We start from the raw sequence: 22,582 nt of genomic DNA, 5'->3' as shown, positions 1-22,582 counted from the left end.
CTCAGTTTGTTTTGCTACTCAGGACGCACTCTAGACAATCATACAAATGCTTTGGCGCGTGGAAATATACTCAAGTCGACGAAAAACTGGACGAAGGGCGAAGCTCGTACATAGGCAAGCGTTGAGCGCGAAGCACCTCGATGCATCGTGAGCATTATTCTCAGAGGGCAAGGCTACGCAAACGGCGAAACTGAAAGACGCACACTGCATGACCAATACTAGCACCTGGATGTGCTCTCATGCGGGAATTCACGAACGATTGGTTTGGGGTAGCATGCAAGTGTGGGTGTACGTAGGAGTCATGCCTCACTTAACTCTGTGACTGCGCTGGGTTTCGAGAGAGCACTCTCAAACTTACGCTCATAGGTATTTTTGAGCACACAGTGCTGATGCAGCGAGAAGTGAGAGAACATCGAAGCAGAAGGAAGCAGTCGTACATCTGTCGCCAAAAACTAGAATCTAGAGTTATTTGCCGTGCATAACCTGCAAATTAAATACCACTGTTGATAGCCTCAACTGGGTCTTATTATGCGTCATTTAATGTGCGCAAATAGAAATGCGTATTATTTTGGCTTTATTTTTCTTTTCGACACGTATTGTGTTGTGGAACTCCATACTTTATGTGCATAGATATTACAGCTAAAAGATGCACATGCTTACAAAAGGTTTCACAATTGAGTGCGAGAGAAACTCGCGCAATAGTTCAATTTCGGGAGTAACAAAACACGGTCAGGCACGTAGCATCACCGCAAACTCAGCATGGTCAATTCTCAGCTATCACGAAAAAGCAGTACATATGTGTGTGTGTTTTCGTTATTTGTTCTTCTTTTTAGAGGGCGGGGGGTTGTTCGGGGTCTGGGAAGGCTGCGGAAATCAATGTAACAGTAGTTCAATATATGATATGCTTAGCGACTTTGGTTGCTTTCATGTGAGGGAATGGCATGCGCATAAAAAGGAAGTACATGCCTGTCTTAGTTCTTCAATTTCAACTTGTAGGATTGGTAGCGGATGCTCACTTTGAATCATGCTCACACGAAAGCCGTCCACGGAGAAACATGGGCGATTAAGTTAACCTGGTGGGTAGCGTAAATGTTACCTCTCTATTAATAAGACGCAGACGCCTGGTTAACGCTGCTAACGTAACCATTTATTCTTCTATATAGCGCTATAACATTGAATGCACGGTCCCCAAGTGTTCAACGTCAATTCCCGGTATAAGTTCACTTTACCGCCACTAAGTAAAGCGAACCGAAATAACCATTATACTGATCCGGAATGGTTTTGCTGCGGTGAACTTTGCTTTATTGCCGCATGTATTCTATGGCAGTATTCATTGTCGCCTTATAGCTGGACGTTGTTCCTGCAAAATTACTTTGTAGAACATGGCTGGCTCTAGTGATTAGAAGCTAACCATGTAAGCTAATAACCAGGATACTGTTTTGAAGCCGTTCTTCGTGATGCATTCATAATAACCACACTTTTCTTCTTGTTTTTTACTTGTACCTTTCATTCTTTCACAGCTGCACCGATTTGCTCCAACATATTCACAGTAACATTGTCCTTGTATTCATCTTTCGTTCGAGAACGAACTGTATTGGCACTGAATCAACGGCTTTTTTTTCTATTAGCTTGAAGTGGCCGAGTGTTTCTTAAGCCGAGGAGGTACCTAAGGCACACGTCAGTGTTTGTTAGTGTAGACTGTAGCCTTTCAATAATGTGAGATGCGAATTACAGTTCCAAGATAACTGGAAATTATTGCACGCCTCCGTACTCTAGAGTGACATATCGATGTAGATCTGCCGCTGTTTTTGGCCACACCTATATTGGTAATAGTTTCCTGGTCAGGAGTGTGGAATGATAAGAAAGGCGAAGGGAAGTATATAACGCGTCTCTGGCAAGACAAAGTATGCACATAACGGCTCAAAGAAATAATATAATAATATTTGGGGTTTTACGTGCCAAAACCACTTTCTGATTATGAGGCACGCCGTAGTGGAGGACTCCGGAAATTTCGACCACCTGGGGTTCTTTAACGTGCACCTAAATATAAGCACACGGGTGTTTTCGCATTTCGCCCCCATCGAAACGCGGCCGCCGTGGCCGGGATACGATCCCGCGACCTCGTGCTCAGCAGCCCAACACCATAGCCACTGAGCAACCACTGCGGGTGCTCAAAGAAAAGCGAGACTTGATGCATGCAGGCTATATGACTAGATAGGTACGCTAATAAATGCTTGCCTGACCACCATGTTAGGTGAATCGCTAGAGCACATCACGCGACACGAGAAAGAAATTTGTTCATGTTCCCAGTGCGGCACGCTCCCTTTTCTCCTAGTTTGTTTTTAGGCAATTAGAATGTTAACACAAACATAAGTTTAGCCTACCCGTGGTTCTTAAATACTTTTTGTCAAGGCAACTATGCCTTGACGCGGATATTAAACTTGCTTTGAGTCAATAGCGTATTTGTTGCCCACTCCCTAATGCAGACTTCTAAGTTCCTGCCAAATACCCATTCGCCTCGTCTCCAACATGATGCTTCGCTCATTCATTCAGAAATAAGCTCATTCTGCGTGATCTGTGCGAACATTCATATGCTCTTTATTAACAAGGAGAGAGCAGTGTTTATAGCATTAACATTTTTTTCTCGGCCTGTGCATATTTAACACATTTAGCGCAACGTACCAAAAACAGGATGTGCCTATTGAGCTGAAATTATTTAATTTTCATTGACCGTTACACTCGCCACTGAAGATCTGCCATTACTCACTTTTATGTGTGTGCGTTTGTGTGTGTAGCCGTATTTACGGCACGTTCGTGTTAAATTTGTTTTGATATCTGTTTTTGCATTCACTATTTTTGGGTTGAACTTGTATCTCACTTAACGTTCTTTATTGCACTAATGTTTCGACAGTTTTCAAGATATCAAACCCTTAACAAACCGACGGTCCTACTTGAGCGGAATATATTTCTTTCTATAAAGAATAAAAAAGTTAGTGCCCTTATTGCATTACTTCTTTGTGAGGTTCACCGGTACTTAAAGTACTTCTCATATTCTTTCTGACACTTGATCTATGTATTGGGTGAACAAGCACAAAGCCCCAAGCAGGTGCATCGCAAGGCCTCGAGAAGGTCGATAGCGGTCGCCTGACGGCTGGCCGGGCTCCAGCCTTTATTCTTGTCTAGACTGCGCCCTGGTGACCAGCTCGTGATTGCTTCGACGCCGTAAATGGAGGCTTGCGACACTGCAATTAGCTGATTCAGAGAAGAACTTGGCGGGCCAAGCTTTCTCAAAGTCAAAGAACAAATTTTCCTGGCTTTCTATTCGTCCGAACATTTTGTAAGTGGCATTATTCGCAACCGCAACATTTTCCCGAGAGCAATAAGTCTGCCACTGTTCTACGCTGAACTAAGTGCGGCTAAATGCACATCCCTTTACTTACTAGATTCCACAAGTAAACTGCCTCAATTACTCATCTGCGTACTTGCATGTACTGCGCCTGGTCGCCCGCCCGCCCGCCCACTCACTCACTCACTCACTCACTCACTCACTCACTCACTCACTCACTCACTCACTCACTCACTCACTCACTCACTCACTCACTCACTCACTCACTCACTCACTCACTCACTCACTCACTCACTCACTCACTCACTCACTCACTCACTCACTCACTCACTCACTCACTCACTCACTCACTCACTCACTCACTCACTCACTCACTCACTCACTCACTCATTCACTCACTCACTCACTCACTCACTCACTCACTCACTCACTCACTCACTCACTCACTCACTCACTCATTCACTCACTCACTCACTCACTCACTCAGTCACTCACTCACTCACTCACTCACTCACTCACTCACTCACTCACTCACTCACTCACTCACTCACTCACTCACTCACTCACTCACTCACTCACTAAATAAATAAAATCTTACCGATCAAAGGAGGTTTGAATAAATGAAGAAAACCTTCCAAAGCCCTTGGGCATAAAGTAACCAGCATATTATAAACGAGTGGTTCCTTCGTGCTGATTAGCTTGCGTCTTCCTTTGCAGACTTCAACACCCTTGCTGGTTTAATAAAAACCAAGCGAGACCACAACACTTCCAGCCCCCGGAAGCGCGATTCGTTGCTCGAACTATCCTCTACAGCGAACTTAGCCTTCAGCTTGCTGTCTTGCTTTATTCGGACGGCATTATTGCCAGTGGTATTAAGTCTTTGCCTCCGTTTGAGGGGCGCAAATCCTGCAAAAACAGTCAATTTCGAAGTCGTTCCTGCTTTGAGCGTGTAAGTGATTCAGGCATTTTCTTGGATGCACAAGGCATTTTCGAGAGGCACGTGCTAGTTTCGAATTTTGATAACGAAGCCATGCAATAAAAGATGATAAGCATGCCAGCGCTGGTGTAATACAGAGCACACCTGAATGAATCGACATGGTAGACTATCCCAATTATTTGCTGGCATTTGCCTGCAGCACCCTTTCCGATCTCACATAGCAAAGATGATCGTACTTTACTAACATCGTTCCTCACAGTTTTTAAGTAATTACATTTCTTCTTTTACTCATACGTGTCCGCGTAGCTACAAAAAAAAAAAGCCTCTAGGACTCTGTTTTGGACGCACCCGCTACTGCCAGACTGCAAGGCAGAATTTCCGCCTATTTACCAGGCTTCGTAAAACGGCAAGCTTTTCGCAAAGTTCACGTAAAACAAAGATTTTGACGACAGTTTACGTAACTTAATCTACTGACGCTGACAGTGGGTGGCTCCATGTCGCCGAAATCTCTCGTTGGAGAACGCTTCGACGTGTTCGTGCACCTTTCTGAGAATGTTCGCTGGCGGGGCGGCTCCGAATGCCGGCCTTGTCACAATCCCAGTTGATGCAAAAAGCAAGGGACTGCTCGAGTGACGGTGTTTCCCTGGCCGCAGGCCAGCTCGGCCGGCATGCTGTGACGGCTGCGCGAGACCCCCTCCTCGGCGGCGGCGTCATGCGGCTGCTACCGCTGCTGCTGCTGCCCGCGCTGCTGCTGCTGCTGCCGCCGGCGTCGCCCGTGGCAGCCTCGGCTGACTCGCACCTCATCAGGTAGTACAGTTGGAGAACCCCCTCTCCCCTACTCTTCTCGTCTTCTCGAGTGCTCGCCCCCTTCTCACCACTCGTCTCCTCTTTAATTCATCTACCCGTGTGCAGTGTGGTTCATGCGCCCTCTACTGAGAGACAGTTACTGCAGTACATCTACCTTCCTTTCCGATCGCCAACCTTCGAGAATCTCTGTGTACTACTGGGGCGAACCACAAGGGGTTGCGGGGTTCGAGCCTACACTTTCGATGCGTTTTATTACCTTCCTTCGTGCGTCCGAAGACGCCAGTCACAAATTAGGAACGTAGAATTTCAATTTATGGACATGTGAAATATAATTAACAGCACGTCCTTGCGTTGCTCAAAGCACTCGGCCATCGCGAATTTAGTGTGCCACACATACTGGAATCGCGAATTCAGCAAGATGTTAACGACCCACCTTCAAAGCACCACTAATACGGCTGGGACGACCAAAGAGCACATGAGATGTGTTGACTACTAACTGAGTTTGTACGTGTGTTACAAGAGCTTATATTACTACAGCGACACCACGTTACTCCTGCAACCCATTATCCCTGTTGCAAGTGGTCCTGTTAAAATAAATGTAATGTCATCAACGCATACACGGCTGAGCTATGTCAAAATAGAGGTGGTGAAATTTTATGATACCTGGAAGATTATTTGCCGCGAGGAGCCCTTGACGGTAATTCACAGTGTGATTTAGAGGAGCACGGAAATTGTGTAGTTTGATGAGCGTTCGCAGTTAAATACTACATTGTTACAACTGGACTGGCCAAAACCTGCTTGCAAGGTCATTCAAGGTTAGCCCTGTCATGTAAACGCGGTGAGTAAGAAAGAAAAGTAAATATCTTCTAAGATTTATTGCAGGGCTGTGCGATCACAACCACTACTTGTTTCATTTGAAGCAACCAAGAATTAACGTTGCAATTTTGACCTTCGGTCTCCGCGGCACAATTTCTAGACAGGGATGAACATTTTGTAGGAGGGAGAGAAATAACAAAAAAAGTTGCTCTTTACTGTTGGTGGCGGCGTTCGTTCTCTGACTCACTGCCGGGGACGTTAGCACCGTAGCTACAGCAAGATCAATACACAAGCGGTGGGGCATTGGCCGCAGAGACATCTGCAGCAGCTGGCGAGGCCAGCGGTAAAAGTACTGCAAAAACCGTCTCGGCTGCTCCAGAGGAATAGTTGCATTGCGAGCATAAATTTCAAAAAGGCGCCTCATTGGTGGGTGCTGCTATCCTTGCGAATGCCCGGAGAGGTTCACAGGCATGATGCGTGGGTAGGATAGTGGGGACAAAAACTCGCGGGGAAAAGCAAAGAGCATGGCTTTCTCGTTGCAACCAAGTATAACTCACTTTCTACGGCATCTCTTCGAGTGTATTTTCGTGTGGTAGAATGTTTCCTGCGTGATGTCTGAAAGCCACGCCTCCGGGACGAAGTAATCGAGTAAACTTGGTCCGAGAGCCCTTCTCTAAGGCTCTCACGCTGTTACCAGACGGTAGTCTCCATCTGTAAAAGAAAGTCAGACGGCAGGGGAGGAGAAGTAACCGAATGGCAAGAGCATTGACCTTTCGTGATAAACGAGACGCACACACAAGCCGGCCTCGCTTGCGCGGAGCAACGAAATATCCGGTGGATTTTGCCGCACGACAGTCCGTGGGGCGTCGGCTTCCATCGACGACGGCGATGAACAGATTGAGTTTAAAACGAGCCAATGCGTGCAGTTGAATCTGAACCCGAGCAGGAGAAAGGGCCACAATTCAGTCGGAGCAAAACATGTGCACTGTGACTGCTCGTTCTGCGGTACAGCGGAGGTGTTTGAAATTTAACATTGTGACGTCAGTTACAGCCAGAACTATAAAACAGACATCAAAGCCATGGAAAATATAGAGAAAATTATTATTTTGTGTTAAATAAATATACATATAAAAAGGAGAAGGAAAATTAACGCGTGCGAGAACACAGTTTGCTGCAGGTAAGTGCCTAACCAACGTCTCCCGTAATAATACACGTGCGATGCTCGAGCTGTTGTGGTGGTCCTTCTCCTGTCCACTTTCTTGTTCATTTGTGTGCGCGTACAACATTAGCCCTGGGATTTTCAGCCTGTGCCACTGACGGCCATGGTGACGAATGTGGAATATAATTCTAACCGCAGGTGTTACGCAGTACACGAGATTGGCACCACGGCAAGTGCTTCTCGAGCATCGTAAAAAAAAAAAGATCATAGCGTGCTAAGTTGAATTATTTCGTACTTGCACGTACCGGCTGATGTGAAAACGAACGAGTCGCGTATAGCGAACTTGATAACAGTGAGCTAAACGGAATACCAGAGGAAGAAAACGAATCGGCATGGATAAGTGCATGAAACCGATTTGGCGGCTGCACAGCTGAGTAATTCCCCTCCCTTGTTTATGTTGTTCAAAGTAAAAGGTTTGGGCTATATTCAAGTGGCGCGGACATTTGTAATGTTCATTTGGTCAACTCTATTTTCGCGTTAAGCATTACTATTATCACGATGCTAAAGCTATGATAGTTAAGTAGGACAGCCAGGGCGGCCGCATTTCGATGGGGGCGAAATGCGAAAACACCCGTGTAGTTAGATTTAGGTGCACCTTAAAGAACCTCAGGTGGTCTAAATTTCCGGAGACCTCCACTACGGCGTGCCTCATAATCAGAAAGTGGTTTTCGCACGTAAAGCCCCATAATGTAATAAAATAATAGTTAAGTAGGAATTTGGTGGCACCGTTGCCACCGTGGCCACTGACGACACAGAATCCACGTATAGTAGTGACTGCACTTTATACGGCACTCGCAGTTCCTGATTTGTCTAATAAGTATAAGATGCGACTTTCGGCTGCGGCCACTCGTGGATTCATGCGAACTATTGACGTTACGAGTGCAGGAACTCGTACAGCACTGAAAATAGGCTCCATTTGCTAGAGGTCACATACTTGCATGCGCTATTGCGTTACACTAACCACTCCGGCTTCCCGTCAAATACTGTTTGGAAAGAAAACTATGCGCACCGGTTATTCTGGTGTGCCCATAGACTAGCGTAACTAAGCTGTATTACGTATTTGTGCAACAATTTTTGCATTCTATGAATCGACACTGGTGTTGCTGTAGTTGCCTGCCAACGCGACATCGAGGTCGTGCACACCTTTGTTAAAGAAAAAAGAATACCCGTTCCAACAAAGCGCCAATGCCACGCAATGCATATTTGATGTAATTCTATCTAAGGTAGGTTAGCGGGAAGCTGTTGTCGGAATTCGTGTTGCTTAGCTACGAGCCTGGTCTGGAAAGGCGCCAAGCAGAAAAATAAAATGGTCGTGTTTGTACCCACGTTTCCTGTGTTTTCATGTAGGGGGATGAGTAGGTTGTGCTTAATTAGAGAGAATTCGTCACAAGGTGAACATTACTTTACATTTGGTTTAGCACACCCGTGCCTGCAGAAGAACGTACCTGTATAGCCACGCTGGAGATGACTTGTAACAAATTATTGTAGATTTCAGACAACGAAGTGTAAGAGTAGGTTTTATTAATAGACAGAAAACAAATTTAACGTTCAATAGCCTGGCTAGAGAGCGAACATTTCTTATCGGCGGTTAGCTTCTAGAATATGTGCAAGAGTAGGTCTATCTAAGCCAATCACTCACACGGGACCCTTCTCATAAGCGGAAACTTTTTGGAAGAGTAAAAGTGGTTTGAAGTGCAAGTAGTAGTCATTACGAAGTCGTGCTTGGCAGCTTACCAACATTCTTGAAAAAAAGAAAAGTGTAAATCATTGTATTCTATGGCTGTTAACATGTGAGGAAGAAACTTGATGGTTGACAGTGATGCTTGAAAAAAAGTTAAGCACTGCACCACGAGCGATGGAACGAAATTGATAGGCAGATCGTTAACAGACAGGAAGACAGCTTGTAGGCTACAGAGATAACGAGTGTAGCCGATGTTCTAGTTGACATAAACAGGACGAAATGGAACTTGGTAGTTCGTGCATTGCATTCGACAGATAACCGCTTGTGTATTAGAGTTACAGAATGGATGCCAATAGAAGAGAAGTGCAGTTAAGAAGGACTGATAATCAAGTGGTGGGATGAAATGAGAAAAATTGTCGGCATAAGATGGGGTGCTTCGCGGGCACAAGACAAGGGTAATTGGAGATGCCTTGGAGAGGCCTTCGTCCTCTGCAGTGGGAATACAAAGGATGATGATGATGCTAACGACAATGACGTGCAGAAGAATACCAGTAAACTTATTGCAACAAAACGTCTATCAGAAACTATCTAGTTGAATGACTTACAGCAAGGCTCGATGTTTGGCTTACTGGTACTTCTTACATGTTACTTGAGCTTTCGGGCACACTAAATGTCTACGAAAATTTTCGTGCAACAGAAAAACATCTCCGCACAGAAACCATGCCGTAGCGAGGCTTCCAAGAAGCGTATTTTGCGCATTGCGTGTGCCGCACAGAGTGCAACAGAATACAATTACTAGAAATACCAAGATTGCAACTGCTCTCCGTATTTTTTTGTTATCTTCCTACTGAGCCAACGCGCACAGTGGTGAAGCACCCCGCACAGCAGAATACATGCAAGGGCGAGTTTTCGGTGTAGACGTAAAGCACTTTACGAATTGATGCACCGCCCACGCTGTCTGGGCGGCTCTTATCGAAAATACATGGACGCCGAAGCCATTTGGTTGGCTTTCTCCACGAATACCCTTTGCGGTACCAGTGGGCCTGGCTTGGCAATTTTTTCTGCTGATTGGGCAATGACATTTCTTTTCGGCTTGAGTTTTTGGCTCGCTGAGGCGGGGTGTTCTTCTTTCTTTTTCTTTTACCTTCTTCTCGCGAGCTGAGTGTGGCGACTATTAGATTTTGCGCACACTCATTCTTCGTATTTGTGGTCCTTGCGTCCTTGCATCCTCGCGTCTGGTACCTGTGTCCTTTCGTACCAGTACCAGTAATTTCCGCTATGCTGTACTTGGTGTCTCTGCTTCTTGGCTTCTTATGATACGATTGATAAAAATTGAGCCCCTCGGTCAACCCCGTTTCTTCTCGCTCATACACACATACATGTTATGTACAAATGTATACATACCCGTTATCACAGGTGGCAGTATCTATTCAATGAATTTCTTATTTTTTTTTTGGAAGCTGAGGGCCCCCAGGGTCAGAACACGTCAGAAACGTTCTAACGCAACAATCGTTCGTAAGAAGAAATATTCAAGTAGGGCATATTAGTAGCGAAGGCAGCTGGACAGTGGTAAACATCACTTTCGAACGAAAAAAGTTGATGAATTCGACATAAAGGTTCGTACGATTTTCGTACATTCTATACAGACTCACAGAAAGAAGCGTATACTGGGCCATGAAGTTAAACAAGCAGCAGCTTCCCAGGACCGATTTGCTGTTTGCTTCTATAAACTTGATCTGTGGGACTCCGCTGCGCTCTCGGTGGTGAGCGTAAGCCGGCCGAAGCAGCCCACAGGCTTCCGGAAGCCTCCAAGGCTGGCAGCTCGTCGGCGAACCTCGAGTTCTCGGCTATGTCCGGCGCGTAGCCATGGGTCGCTCGATCACGGGCTTCACCGTCCTTGAAGGCGTCCCAACACGAGTAACGGCTTGGTGTCAGGAGCTTTGTGCGTGCTCTCCATGCACTTGCGTTTGTAGTACAACTGTCACTTGCCACCGCGTGCATCTGGGGACGGGAAAAGAGCGGAAAGCGTGTGGTCGCTATATAAAGCACTTGCTCGTTGTGTGTGTGTGTGTGTGTGCCTGTGTTTGGGGTACAGCGAAAGATTGCAGATACCGAAAAAAACTCACTCCTCCCGGGCGCTGGGCCAGGAGTGAGCAACTCTGTGGCTTCAACATGGGCCAGCATGCGCTCAGCTTCCAGTGCCATGATGCCGAAACAAAACAAAACAACGCGGCGAGAACGTGCAGCAGCCCCGAAAGAGCGCTCGCAAAAACAAATTATACTCTCTTCAGCGTTCTTTCGCAGTTCTCTTCTTCTTGATTCAGTTTTGTCTGTTGTGAATTCTTTCATTGCGTTGTTGTGACGCGGCCCGTGCCTGAAATTTTCCTGCTTCGCACGCATAGAAACAAAAAAGTCCACCACTCGGGGTTGCCTTCGAATCATGGCGTATGCTTGGAATTGAGCTAGTGTTCGCACGCTCCCACGCGAACCAACCGTAAAGTGTCATGCTGACTTCGCGTATCCGCAATGTAGGATGACATAGGGTGCAGATGTAGGCTCCATAAACAGTTCTACATACGCGGCCAAAAAAAATAAAGGCATAATAAAGAGAATACATCAAAGAGCTGTGCGGAATATACGTTTAGCTGTGCGTCCTTTCCGGCGAAGGGGCGATTATAACGCCCATAATGATGCTGGTTACTTTTGGATGCTATCTATTACTTTTTTTCTTTTTTTTTTCTTCAAGCTTATTATGCGCTCGGTTTAAGAGGAAGGTTTAGCCCGGGGGCTCCTATCTAATTACGGGGTAAGCAGAAATCGCTTTTGTTGGCAGCGATTACATTAAATTGGACGAGATTTGTTGCAATCGAAAGAAAAAGTGGAAATGTAGCGAGTACTGGCCGCAAACGTTTTATTTAGGCCGTCAATGTTTTTATAAAAATTGTTTAAAATCGCGAATCTCCGGAAAACGAAACTATCAAGTTGACTCTATACTCAACTATCTAAAACGATTACGCAATTCTAGAAAGTTCATATAATAGTACATCTGGAGTCGCAAACTGGAAGCAATATACATAGCTCTCAAATACACCACCAATATGTGAGTAATACTTTTGCGATACCTTTGTAAACATTGTAACAAATTCATGTAAGATATAAAAAATAGTACATCAAATTTGCATGCTTTGGGTGTTATATCGGACGCAATTTACAAAACTGCGACACCTACTCTTGGTGCAGAGTTACGGATTCGTAAATTTCCAACTTTTTTGTTTCGAACACTCCAATTTCCCGGCAATTTTTTTGTCAAGAGGATAGTGCCAAATTTCAAAATTGTGCTTCCGTAAGTAAATAAAATTGAACGTTTATCTCTCAAGTGTACCAGATTTTATTAAATTCGGAACAAGTGTTAGCCCAGAAAAGGATTTCTACGTTTAACATGTATTTGAATGGGCAGCGTCGTAGTCGGTCCCGAGCTAAAACTTCCTCTTGAGCCAGCGCTATGCCTGTCGTCATTTCTTTCCCCTCGTGCTCCTTGTGTAGCGCTGCTTCTACATCACTCTTAACCAACTTGCCCGCCAGAGTTCTTACGCAGTTGATTCGCAGGTTCCACAACTACACGGACAAGCAGATCCTCGATTACCTTCTAGACCCGGTGCGCTACGACTACCGGATACGACCACAAGGTGAGCGCGAGCATGTAGCCCACGGTTGTAGCCTTGGGTCTCAAAACAATTTCGCAGCCACTCCATACATGACGGTACAACATTTAGCACTTTCGGGAACAGGCGACCCTTTGGCGCCGCGTCTCTGTGAAACACTGGAAGGCGTCACCACGATTTCAACCCAACATGGCGGAAACCCCAGTGCATCGTTTGCCTAAACGCTCGCATTATCACGACGATGTGTTCGCACCAAGTTACATTTAGGTGTTTCTACTAGGGGTACTCTACAATGGATCACATCTGCAGAGTACAATCCGTCTCTCTATGTGGCTTTCATAGGTCACGAAAAGGCATTTGATTCAGTAGAGGTACCAGCAGTCATAACGTAGTCAAGGAGTACAGGAGGCCTACGTAAATATCTTGGAGAATATCTACAGAATCGTCCGCTATCAGAACTCAAAGCTTTAGGTCAGTGTTCCGAAGGAACATCCACGTTGAAGGCCTTACTAACGTTGTTAAGGTTCCTCTGGTTTACAGGGCTTCACGATAGGCTTTAAGAATGGCGCCCCCTACCGCTCTATAGTGTACACGCTTTGTTCGTGCTCGTCTTTCTATCTCCCCCTTCCACTATTTTTCTCTTTTTATCCCCCTTGACCCTCCTCCCCATGCAGGGTACCCAACCGGAACTACCTCTGGTTAATCTTACCTTTCTCTGTATTCTTTTCTCTCTCCCTCTCACAACTACCTTGATTCTCCTCAAGAAAAGTAGAAAGATAACTATAAAGAAGGGGGTCATGCAAGGACACACAATCTTTCCAATGCTATTCACTGCATGCTTGGAAGAAGTATTCAAGCTAATAAACTGGAAAGGCTTAGGAGTCAGGATCAACGGGGAATATCTCAGCGACCTCATATACATAAATGTGTTCCTTGTACAACTGTAACATTATGCGGGTTAATGTAGTGAAATGCACATGTATAAATGCAGGAAACGTTTGAAATAGTATCGCAGCTCAATAATCGTGTTATAATTTTCAAATGTTATAATGTTAGTACAACTATTTTTGTTTGTATCAGTATTGGTTTGTAATGTGCCATGCCCTTTTCCAGAATTATACTTGAATGAAGTCCAACAAGCCTCAGGCTGGGGATTCAGATGCATTATTGCAATTTCATTTTATGTAAATTGTATTATGTCAATAAAATTCAGTTGAATTCAGTTCAACCTTAGGTTTGCAGAGGACATTGTCCTATTCCGCAACACTGAGGAGAAGTCACAACAAATCATTGAGGGCTTTAACATAGAGAGTGTAAGAGTGGGGTTGAAGATTAATATGCTGAAAGCAAAGATAATGATCAATCACGTTGAAAGGAAACAAGAGTTCAGCATCGCCATTCAGTCTGTACCGTCTGTGAAGGAATAAGTTTACCTAGGTCAATTACTCACATGGGACCCTGATCATGATAAGGAAATTCACAGAAGAATAAAAAATGCGTTGGAGTGCATACGGCAGGCATCACCAAATCCTGGTTGGAAGCTTACTTCTGTCATTGAAAAGAAAAGTGCATAATTATTGCATTGTACTGGTGCTACCATGTGGGGCAAAAACTTTGAGGTTAACAAGGAAGCTCGAGAACAAGTTAAGGACCATGGAAAGAGCAATGGAACGAAGAATGTCAGGCATAACCTTTAGAGACAGGAAGAGAGCGGTATGGATCAGAGAGCATACGGGGATAGCCGATATTCTAATTGACATCAAGAGAAAAAAAATGGCGCTAGGCAGGCCATGTAATGCGAAGTTAGATAAACGGCAGACCATTAGGGTTACAAAATGGGTGCCAAGAGAAGTGACATAGACGGCAGTAGACTAGGTGGTATGATGAAATTAGGAAATTCGCAGGTGCTATTGGAATCGGTTGACACAGGACAAGGGTAAATGGAGATCGCAGGGAGAGACCTTCGTCCTGCAGTGGACGTAAAATAGGCTGGTGAGGATGATGACTAAATTTTATTTTTGCTTGATCACGGGATATGACTGAGTGTGAACAGTACCTCTTTGATGCAGCACAGCTAATAAAGCGTGGACATGCTCAGATTGCAACAGCCCTATGCGGCCGCACTCAGGAAGCCTCCCATCTCGACTGTAATACTGAAAGTTTTACATGCAATGAAGAACACTGGCCCGTGTGGGTTGCAATAACCACCTTGTAGTGTGACTTGGCGTTACCTTCTGTCTTACGCACTGCTGCCTGTTACTCATTTCAGCTCTATTTCAGCAATCAATGCACTCCAATAGTCGAAGGAGTATAGTTTGTTTAATACTTGATTGAGTTGCCTTTGTGGGCTACAACACGAAGCTATCGTCTTTTTTGATGGCTTATTATGACGGCTTCCGCTTAATGTGACCGGGCAATAAAGACGACAAGTACTTATGGTGTAGATAGGAGGGAAGAGTTTCAAGACGTGGACAGCATGAGCTCTTGCGTCCCCCTTCCCTTTTGTCTACGTGCTGCTGTGCTTGCATACACAGCTGGTACAGTTTACACAGTATTACATCACAAGAAATTTAGGATGAAACTGAAGCTATAAAAAGAACTAGGGCATGATTTATGGTTGTACTACAGATTAGCTTGCTTGGAAAGCTTAGAACTCAAGCATTTTTATGAAAGGAAGGAAAGTATTGATTTTGATATATTTTGCATTACAGACTACGATAATTAGGACACATGTTCATGTTTTTCCTCAAGGTATAAAGAAAAAAGACAGCCTTAATTTAATTCTTTCGGAAGCAGTTTGTTGTTAATGGAGAGGAGTCCATGGCTTGGAGCTTAGACTGAGCGCTAAGATTTTTCCAACAAACCATGCTTCCGTCAATATACTGTTCCCTTGGCGACAGAATGTTAGCAGACCCCCAAGTGTAATGCATTTAAATTCTTTGCAGAGAATCGACAGCCAAATCATTATTTATGCGAAAGATTGTCGAGCAGTGTGTGGATATTATAAAGACACGTGTAGTAAAACAAACTTACGCTTAGTTGTATGACATTCGACGGTGTCCACAGATCTGAACGTCATATCGGTTAGAGGACGACAACTGTTCTTTGTACATCCCCATGTTTTGTATTCACCTGGATTCATATATTATGCTAGGAGCAAGAGCAAAGGAGTTTGCGCTAACCAGTAAAACTACGCCTACTCTGCACGATTATTTTTAGGTACTTACGGTAACACAACGGTGCTGCATAGGCAGTAGTTTGCATAACAAAACTAGATACAACGTTAGCCTACATACTTCAGGTTTCTGAAAGGAAATGATGACCTCAGAAGTAGTGTCCCAGCGAGAAATTCGCGCATAGAGGTGCACTGCGAGCCTTGAATCTTATCCCTATATACACTGGAATTTGTCGTTTGCCTTACGGCAAGTACCACGTTCCTTCCAGTCGTCGTCTTCTGGAGGACACGAGAAACCTACGTGTGCCTTTGCGCTGATGAGCGCCTCCAGGCGCAGCAATGCCATCCCCCTCCCTTCTTTTTTACTTTCTCGCTCCCCGGATGCTTGTCAACAGCACAGAGGGCCACGGAGGGAACCGAACATTAGTGTCTCTTCCGCACGTATCTCTCTTCTTGAGAGGCACCGGCTACGGCGCGTTCATTAGTACGTCGTGTCGTACGGATGTGCCCAAATGTCATTAAGCAGGAATATTGCTAAGAACTAGTCATGATGGTGACCGAAGTAAAAGCAGTTCCTCTCCCCATAGTGGCCGCGCTCTTTCCTTCGGGCTCACTCCCTTCTGAAGAAAAAAGGCTTTGAGGAGATCCCTGTACGCACAGGGCTCTCTTTTAATGAGCGCTCGCAACTGAACTTTTGTGTGTCGTCTGGATACTTTTTCGCGCAGCAGTTTCAGACTGAAGCCAACCTTATTGCTGTGCATAGCGAATTCACGGCATTAAAAAAATAGTAATCAAATATTTCAAAAGCATTTCAGATTGCGTTTGCCGAAATATTTCACAAGTGGATCGAGTTGCCTTCGCATACTCTGTGGGCAAATAAAATATGTTCGCAAACCCGCAACGCTATGTATGAGTGAAGCAAAGTTAGGAGCAGCAGAAAAGCTACTCTCAAGTTATCTGACAGCGCGCTTTATCGTGTTTCATTTGAGGCTGGTTGAGGTGGAGTAATTAAAATTTAACGAAACATTCACATTCCAGTCACGCTCATTTGAAGCTGTTTGTTAGAGAGGTAAGCATGACGGAACCGTCTCGTTCAGACACTTAGATGTCTTGTATAGGAAGCAGAAGCATAAATATCCTTTCTCTTAACGCCCATTATCTACTACCGTAATCTGTTCATTTGCATGCAAGGCAACGTTCCTGCAGCTTCAGTGCATCGCAACCGTGTTGCGAGAACCTCGAGGAAGATTTCGTTTACCCCTCGCTCACATTCAGGAACCAGTGCTTGGAGTGATTGTGCCTGCTGTGGTCGCACTTACGATGGAAAAATACAAGATAGCAAAGTGTTGCGAGCTTCCTTTAGAAGACGCTGCGAGCGTTTTTCCTTACCAGTAGCGGGATGAGCTCGCACAGGGTAGGCTGGTCGATCGGCTTGAGAGCGTGGTATCGACATACGTATGTGCAGGAGCCTTTCTGCCGTGAACGAATACAGAGCTGTGCCTTAAACGAATCTTCGCATTTTCTCCCCACAGAGCGGACCCAAGTCAACGTTAGCGTCCTGCTGCTGACCCTTTCTTCGCCGGACGAGTCGAGCCTGGTACGTGGGTGACGCTTCCCTCATCTGGTCGTGGCAGATTTCGCTCTTAAGCAAACTGTGAGAAATGTTGGCCTCTGAAAGGCCCGCCGCCCACAATACGTTGGTGCCGGAAGGACTTGCTGGATAATCTTATTTTGGTCATTTGCTGGATAAATGCTTCAGAACATTGATTATTACGCCTACTAAACATCGGTTACTGCAAACATGCCTCTCAGTGCAGGTACGTCACTACAAAAAAGAAAATCCTAGGGGGAACTGTTTATTTAATGGAAATGTAGAAATTGTAAGTAAAGGGGAATCGAAGTGGACGAAAATAAACATCTGGCCGCAGGTGCGATACAAACCCACGTATCCGCATTACTCGTGCGAAGCGCTTACCAAATGAGCTACCGTGGAGCCGTTTTCCCGTCCGCTGTCCTGCAACTTTCTTGTTGCGGGTTATTGTGATTTACTGCAACCAGTGCCCGTGGTTGCTCTTCTTCTCGTTCGCCACAAACGTGTCATTGCAAACGTATCGTGGGAAATACAATGGGGAATTGAATGCACGCGGTGAGATGCATTCATTACCCACGCTGACACTTGATTCCTGCGAAAACAATTCTTTTTCCAGTGCTAACTTGAAGTGTCGATGGAAATAATTGTCATAAATAGGAAGCTATACCTAGCCATTTTCCTCACTTTTGAGTTTCTTTATAAAATTGTGCTTCTGCACATATTGCACTTCAACAACAACAAAAAAATCTATCTGGTACAAAGGAACATTGTCTCCAATGTATATGTATGAGAACTAATAAGTGGTAATGGATACAGAGAAAACTGCTGTGTCAGTTACTTTCAGATCTAAAGTGCCCTTCATAGGTATTACCTATGCAGCTGTAGGGATATTTCGAAAATGCGAACGCCATGTCTTTCCTCGATTCGACGAAACAAAGAATGCGATGACCAATTTTTTTTTTTTGTGTGCGTTAATTTGATCGTCATGCAGGAGTCGGTTTATTTCGCTGATCTGGAATAAAATTAAGGGCATATCATGTTACAGCGACTTCGTGCAACACACGGGCTGTAAATCCTTTCAGATCTGCTGTGTCTGTGGTATCTTGTGCGAGATATGTGACCTTGTTTCCCTGTAACTATGAATGAGCTGTTGTTGCTTTACATATATGTTATACGACTGTCTTATGGTAAAGCTGGCTGCGTAAGAAACACTCTTCAGGTAACTGAACTCTTGATCTTTAATATCTGGAAATAAAAACTCCCCTTCTCACCAAGACCGTTTTGAATTTCATGTGTTAAATCACCATTTGTTCGTGCAGCGGGAACTCAATAAAAATGCAACTCTCACTGGAGTTAGTTATCTGCGTTCGCTGGAAGAAACGTGATAATTAAGGTTCATCCTAAAACGCTGGCTATGCGATCATAGAAGACACTCATTGATATGTGATGCACTGCCAGCACAAATGGAAACAGGAACAACTCTGGAACTACCAAAATGTTTTGTTACGTATCCATGTCATATTTTTAACCGCGACCAGGCTCTGAACCATGCTTTCGGGATTATTCAAACTTGCAAACTACCTGAATAGCAACTGCAAATCGCGATAATGTAATTACGCCTAGCAGGCGTACTCATCAGCTCCAATTTATTTTGGCATTTGAATTTCTGCTCATGCTGTCGTGTTAATATTCTATGTAATTGTAATCATGCTTTAAAATTTAGTGTGTTAAATCAGCGTTTCATTTCAGTCAACAAAAATTAATCAAAAGACACGAACCCTACTAATGTCGCATGTCTGTATTGTTTCGGGGAAAAGTGGTAAGCCTTTTTCTCAAACATCTACAGTGAGAGAATAGAGGATAGTCGTCGTAATTCTGCAACGTACACGTATGCTGTGGCGCTTTGTGGGAACGCATCGCTTCTGAGCGCGACTTGACGTGTTCCGCTTACGCGGCGCTCTGCGCAGAAATACGAGATCGAATTCCTGCTGCACCAGCGCTGGGAGGACAGGCGGTTGCAGTTCTTCGCCACCGAGGGGGGCGGCAGCCACCTGAACGGCCTCATACACGAGGCCCGCATGTGGAAGCCCGACATCTACTTCCTCAAGCACGGAGAATTCAAGACCCCGCTGACACCGATACACATGGGCCTGCGCCTCTACCCGAACGGCACCGTAATGTACACGCTGCGACGACACATGACTCTAGTCTGCCAGGGAAACCTCAAGATATTCCCCTTCGACAACCCAAAGTGCCCCTTTGCCGTAGAGAGCAGTAAGCCTTGCCTTTCTCTTGTTTTCTTTTTAATGTTTTTTTTTGTACGAATACCGATTTGCGGGTGAGACCACATTTATCAGAATGCGGCAATGATGCTGCTCGCGCAAGTCATTATCTTTACCAGCTGAACTTGGTACCGCAAAATGCTGATTTTAGCGCGCAAAACTTAAGGCACAACGCATTATAGGGTTTTAACATGCTGGAGCAAAGTTCCAGCTATGTATCAGTTTTGGTTTGAAATAAAGGTGATCAATTCGTTCTAACTTTCTTGAAGTAGTATGAGCTGTGGCTTTCTGGGGTTAAATGCTGTGTGCTGCACGTTCCCCTTCAATAAACTCGCATGATTTAGGATGCATACAAAAAATGACCACGAAGCGTTGGTAAAGTCAGAAGGCCCACCCGCTCAAACATTTAGTATCCAACAGACGACTTACGACAGTGTCATTCGGAAGTAGAGCTCGAAGCCGGGTCAGTGTAAATCTGAAATTGACAATGCGGAACCAACGTTAGATCCGTATTGACCAGAAATATTGCGCTAATTGGGTCAAACTATGCTTGTCTATGCGAGGCCGTGGCTCCAAACGGTGTTTGGGCACGAAATGAAATGACGGTTTACAGCAACGGGTTTTCTGCAGCTATTCGCCGTATTTTGCCATTGTACTGCACATAACTCTAAAGGGGCTGCTGTATCTTTCTGTTTTGACTTCCAACGCTTTCCCGACGCGATGAAATTTTGGCTTTTCCAATAGGAATCGGTTGTTGGCCGAGCAAAGTAGCTCGCATTACATTAAAAATTTAGAACTCGACAAAAACAAAAACCCATGGCTTGACGTCTTGCGACGTTTCGTTTTTGGTTCCGAAACCTCGTTGCGGCCCTACTATCGGCCTCTTTATTTTCGGATAACAGGAACCATCGAATCTGCAGTTTCATTATTTGCTTCATCCTGACAGCGTAAACCGAACGGACGATGAAGCAGGAAGCAGTTCGGTACTGGCGCTGACTATAGATTGCTCTCATTAAAGATACATTGCTGGAGAGTACATCCCACGCCATATCGAAACATTTATGAAAACAGCCGGAACAGTCACCGTCTTTCCGCTGCAAAATGCTTCTCGGCACGCTGCCTCGTTACTTCCAACGTAACATTAGCTCTGACAGGATGTACAAACACGGACAGCAGAGGTTGTCAATGATTACAGCAGTCTAGGCCTTTGTCCTCGATACGCAGTGTGGCACTGAATTACGGACGCCTGGCTAGGGTTCTATTTTTAGCGTTTGTCGCACTCACAGCGGAGATGACGAGTGACGCCACTGTGTGATGTCAGATATCTCGCGTTAAGTATGTTGGGCACTTGTTCTAACACAGAATGCTAACAGAATGCTGTCATTGGTAGTAGTATTGTCCTCGTTTCAAAGCCAGTACCTCTGTCAACACACAACAAATAATTACCTAGACTTGGTCATTCAGTGGTACAACCTGAGCCATCCCAGGGGTCTCCTTTAGGAATTGAAAATTGACATCGCTATGGCAATTGAGCAAATAATAAGTTCGTGTTTACAGCGATTTCTTACGCTACAGCTTTCTCTTAAGAGGAGATGACTTTAAATCATGATGACGGACATAATATTATCAAACGCGGCCGGTCAATGACTAACAGAGTTTACGAACAAAAAGCTTTGTGAATGCGGCCCATGATATCCTGGTTTTAATAATACCGACAAATTGCACCACGGCAGAAATGTCAGGCTGTATCTATGTTTGCTTAATCACACCCTTCACTACTTCTTCATTATCAGTTTATTGGGTAAACCCAGCTTTGTGAATCATTTCTACGAGTAACTTCTTGGAATTTATAGCTAGGTACGGCTACGTTGGCCAGTGCTCTACTTTTTCTGACTGCTCATTCCGCTTAGTCGTCCGGGGTGTAATCATAGGGTGACCATTTTCTTTTTCATCGGTGTGCCTGTTACAATAGCTTTAGATGACAGAGATATATTTTCAACGAAAATAGCGCAAAAAAAGAACTGGTCAAGGAACAAAGACAGACAAAGAACTGTCTGCCTTTCTGTCAGGCCCCAGTATTTGCTCTATTTCCGTTCTATACATCATGTAAAGACGAGCGCAACAGCAGACTTTCTTGAAGATCGCAGGGATGGTTGATTGTCTCCAGCATTCGATTAAAGGTCATCCCATTTTCTGTTATAGATGTGTGAACAGACCGAGAAATACAGCGCGAAAAGTTATGGATCAGTGAAACGAGCACGCTGTCCACGATAATTCAAGTACTTTGTTTTGTCAGCTTCACCCGGCAAAGGAACTGGACACTGAGTATTGAAGTGCACTGATTTTCACCGTTACCCTTTGCCTGTCGCAGTGTCATACGAGGAGGGCCAGCTGAAGATTGACTGGTCACCCACCGAGCCGTCCATCAACACGGCCACCTCGCTGAGGGCGCACAACGCTTACCTGGCCAAGAACGAGACTGGCTACTGCGACACAAGACACACATGGAGAGGTATAACTCATCAGGAAACTCGACTACGTCGCACGATTTGTAGAATCATGCACTGGCATCTGTACTGTTTCTTTTCGTGTTTTGGCTACATCCTTCCTTTTTAGCCACGTAGGAAATATAAATTATAATAAGAAAAACCATTTTAAAAATGCTAAAGTCAGAATGCTCCTGCGCATAGCTCACAGAAAAACTTCAATGTCCGGAATGCGTAGCGTTACAGTTAAACTAGTGACAGTATGCAGTATGAGTCAGAAATCACTCACCATAAGTTTGCTTCCGGAAAAATAAATTTACAATCCATAGCTGTAAAGTTCATAAATGAATAAAACAGGCATATCAGAACGCGTAATAATAGGTATATTCCTCATCAAAATTACGCAAACATTATGAGTTTCGCGGAACTTACCTTTGGGTCACGAATGAGGTCTATGTAAAATCTTTTATTGCTCAATTGTCTCAAACAGCGAGATCGAGAGTTTTCGAAGAATTGCGCGCTACATGAGCCTAATAGCAGATCTCGTCAATTGCGGAATGGTCTGCAATTTTCGTTACCC

At 44.8% G+C, this 22,582-nt stretch overlaps 1 protein-coding gene across 3 annotated transcripts in view; it reads left to right on the top strand.

Annotated features, from left to right (window-relative positions):
- Positions 1 to 22,582, top strand: part of pHCl-1 (pH-sensitive chloride channel 1) — a 104,329-nt gene that overhangs the window by 49,171 nt on the left and 32,576 nt on the right. For all 3 annotated transcript variants that reach the window (XM_065428841.2, XM_065428839.2, XM_065428840.2), the window contains exons 2-6: positions 4,937 to 5,090; positions 12,413 to 12,492; positions 17,176 to 17,240; positions 19,202 to 19,508; positions 21,888 to 22,028. In XM_065428841.2, coding sequence (XP_065284913.1) covers positions 4,996 to 5,090; positions 12,413 to 12,492; positions 17,176 to 17,240; positions 19,202 to 19,508; positions 21,888 to 22,028 — 688 coding nt within the window. In that variant the 5' untranslated portion in view covers positions 4,937 to 4,995. The remainder of the gene's footprint in view (positions 1 to 4,936; positions 5,091 to 12,412; positions 12,493 to 17,175; positions 17,241 to 19,201; positions 19,509 to 21,887; positions 22,029 to 22,582) is intronic.

Source organism: Dermacentor albipictus, chromosome 4, assembly GCF_038994185.2.
Source record: "Dermacentor albipictus isolate Rhodes 1998 colony chromosome 4, USDA_Dalb.pri_finalv2, whole genome shotgun sequence".
NCBI lineage: Eukaryota > Metazoa > Arthropoda > Arachnida > Ixodida > Ixodidae > Dermacentor > Dermacentor albipictus.
The sequence above is the reverse complement of the archived record's forward strand: the minus strand, read 5'-3'. Positions and strand labels throughout refer to the sequence as shown.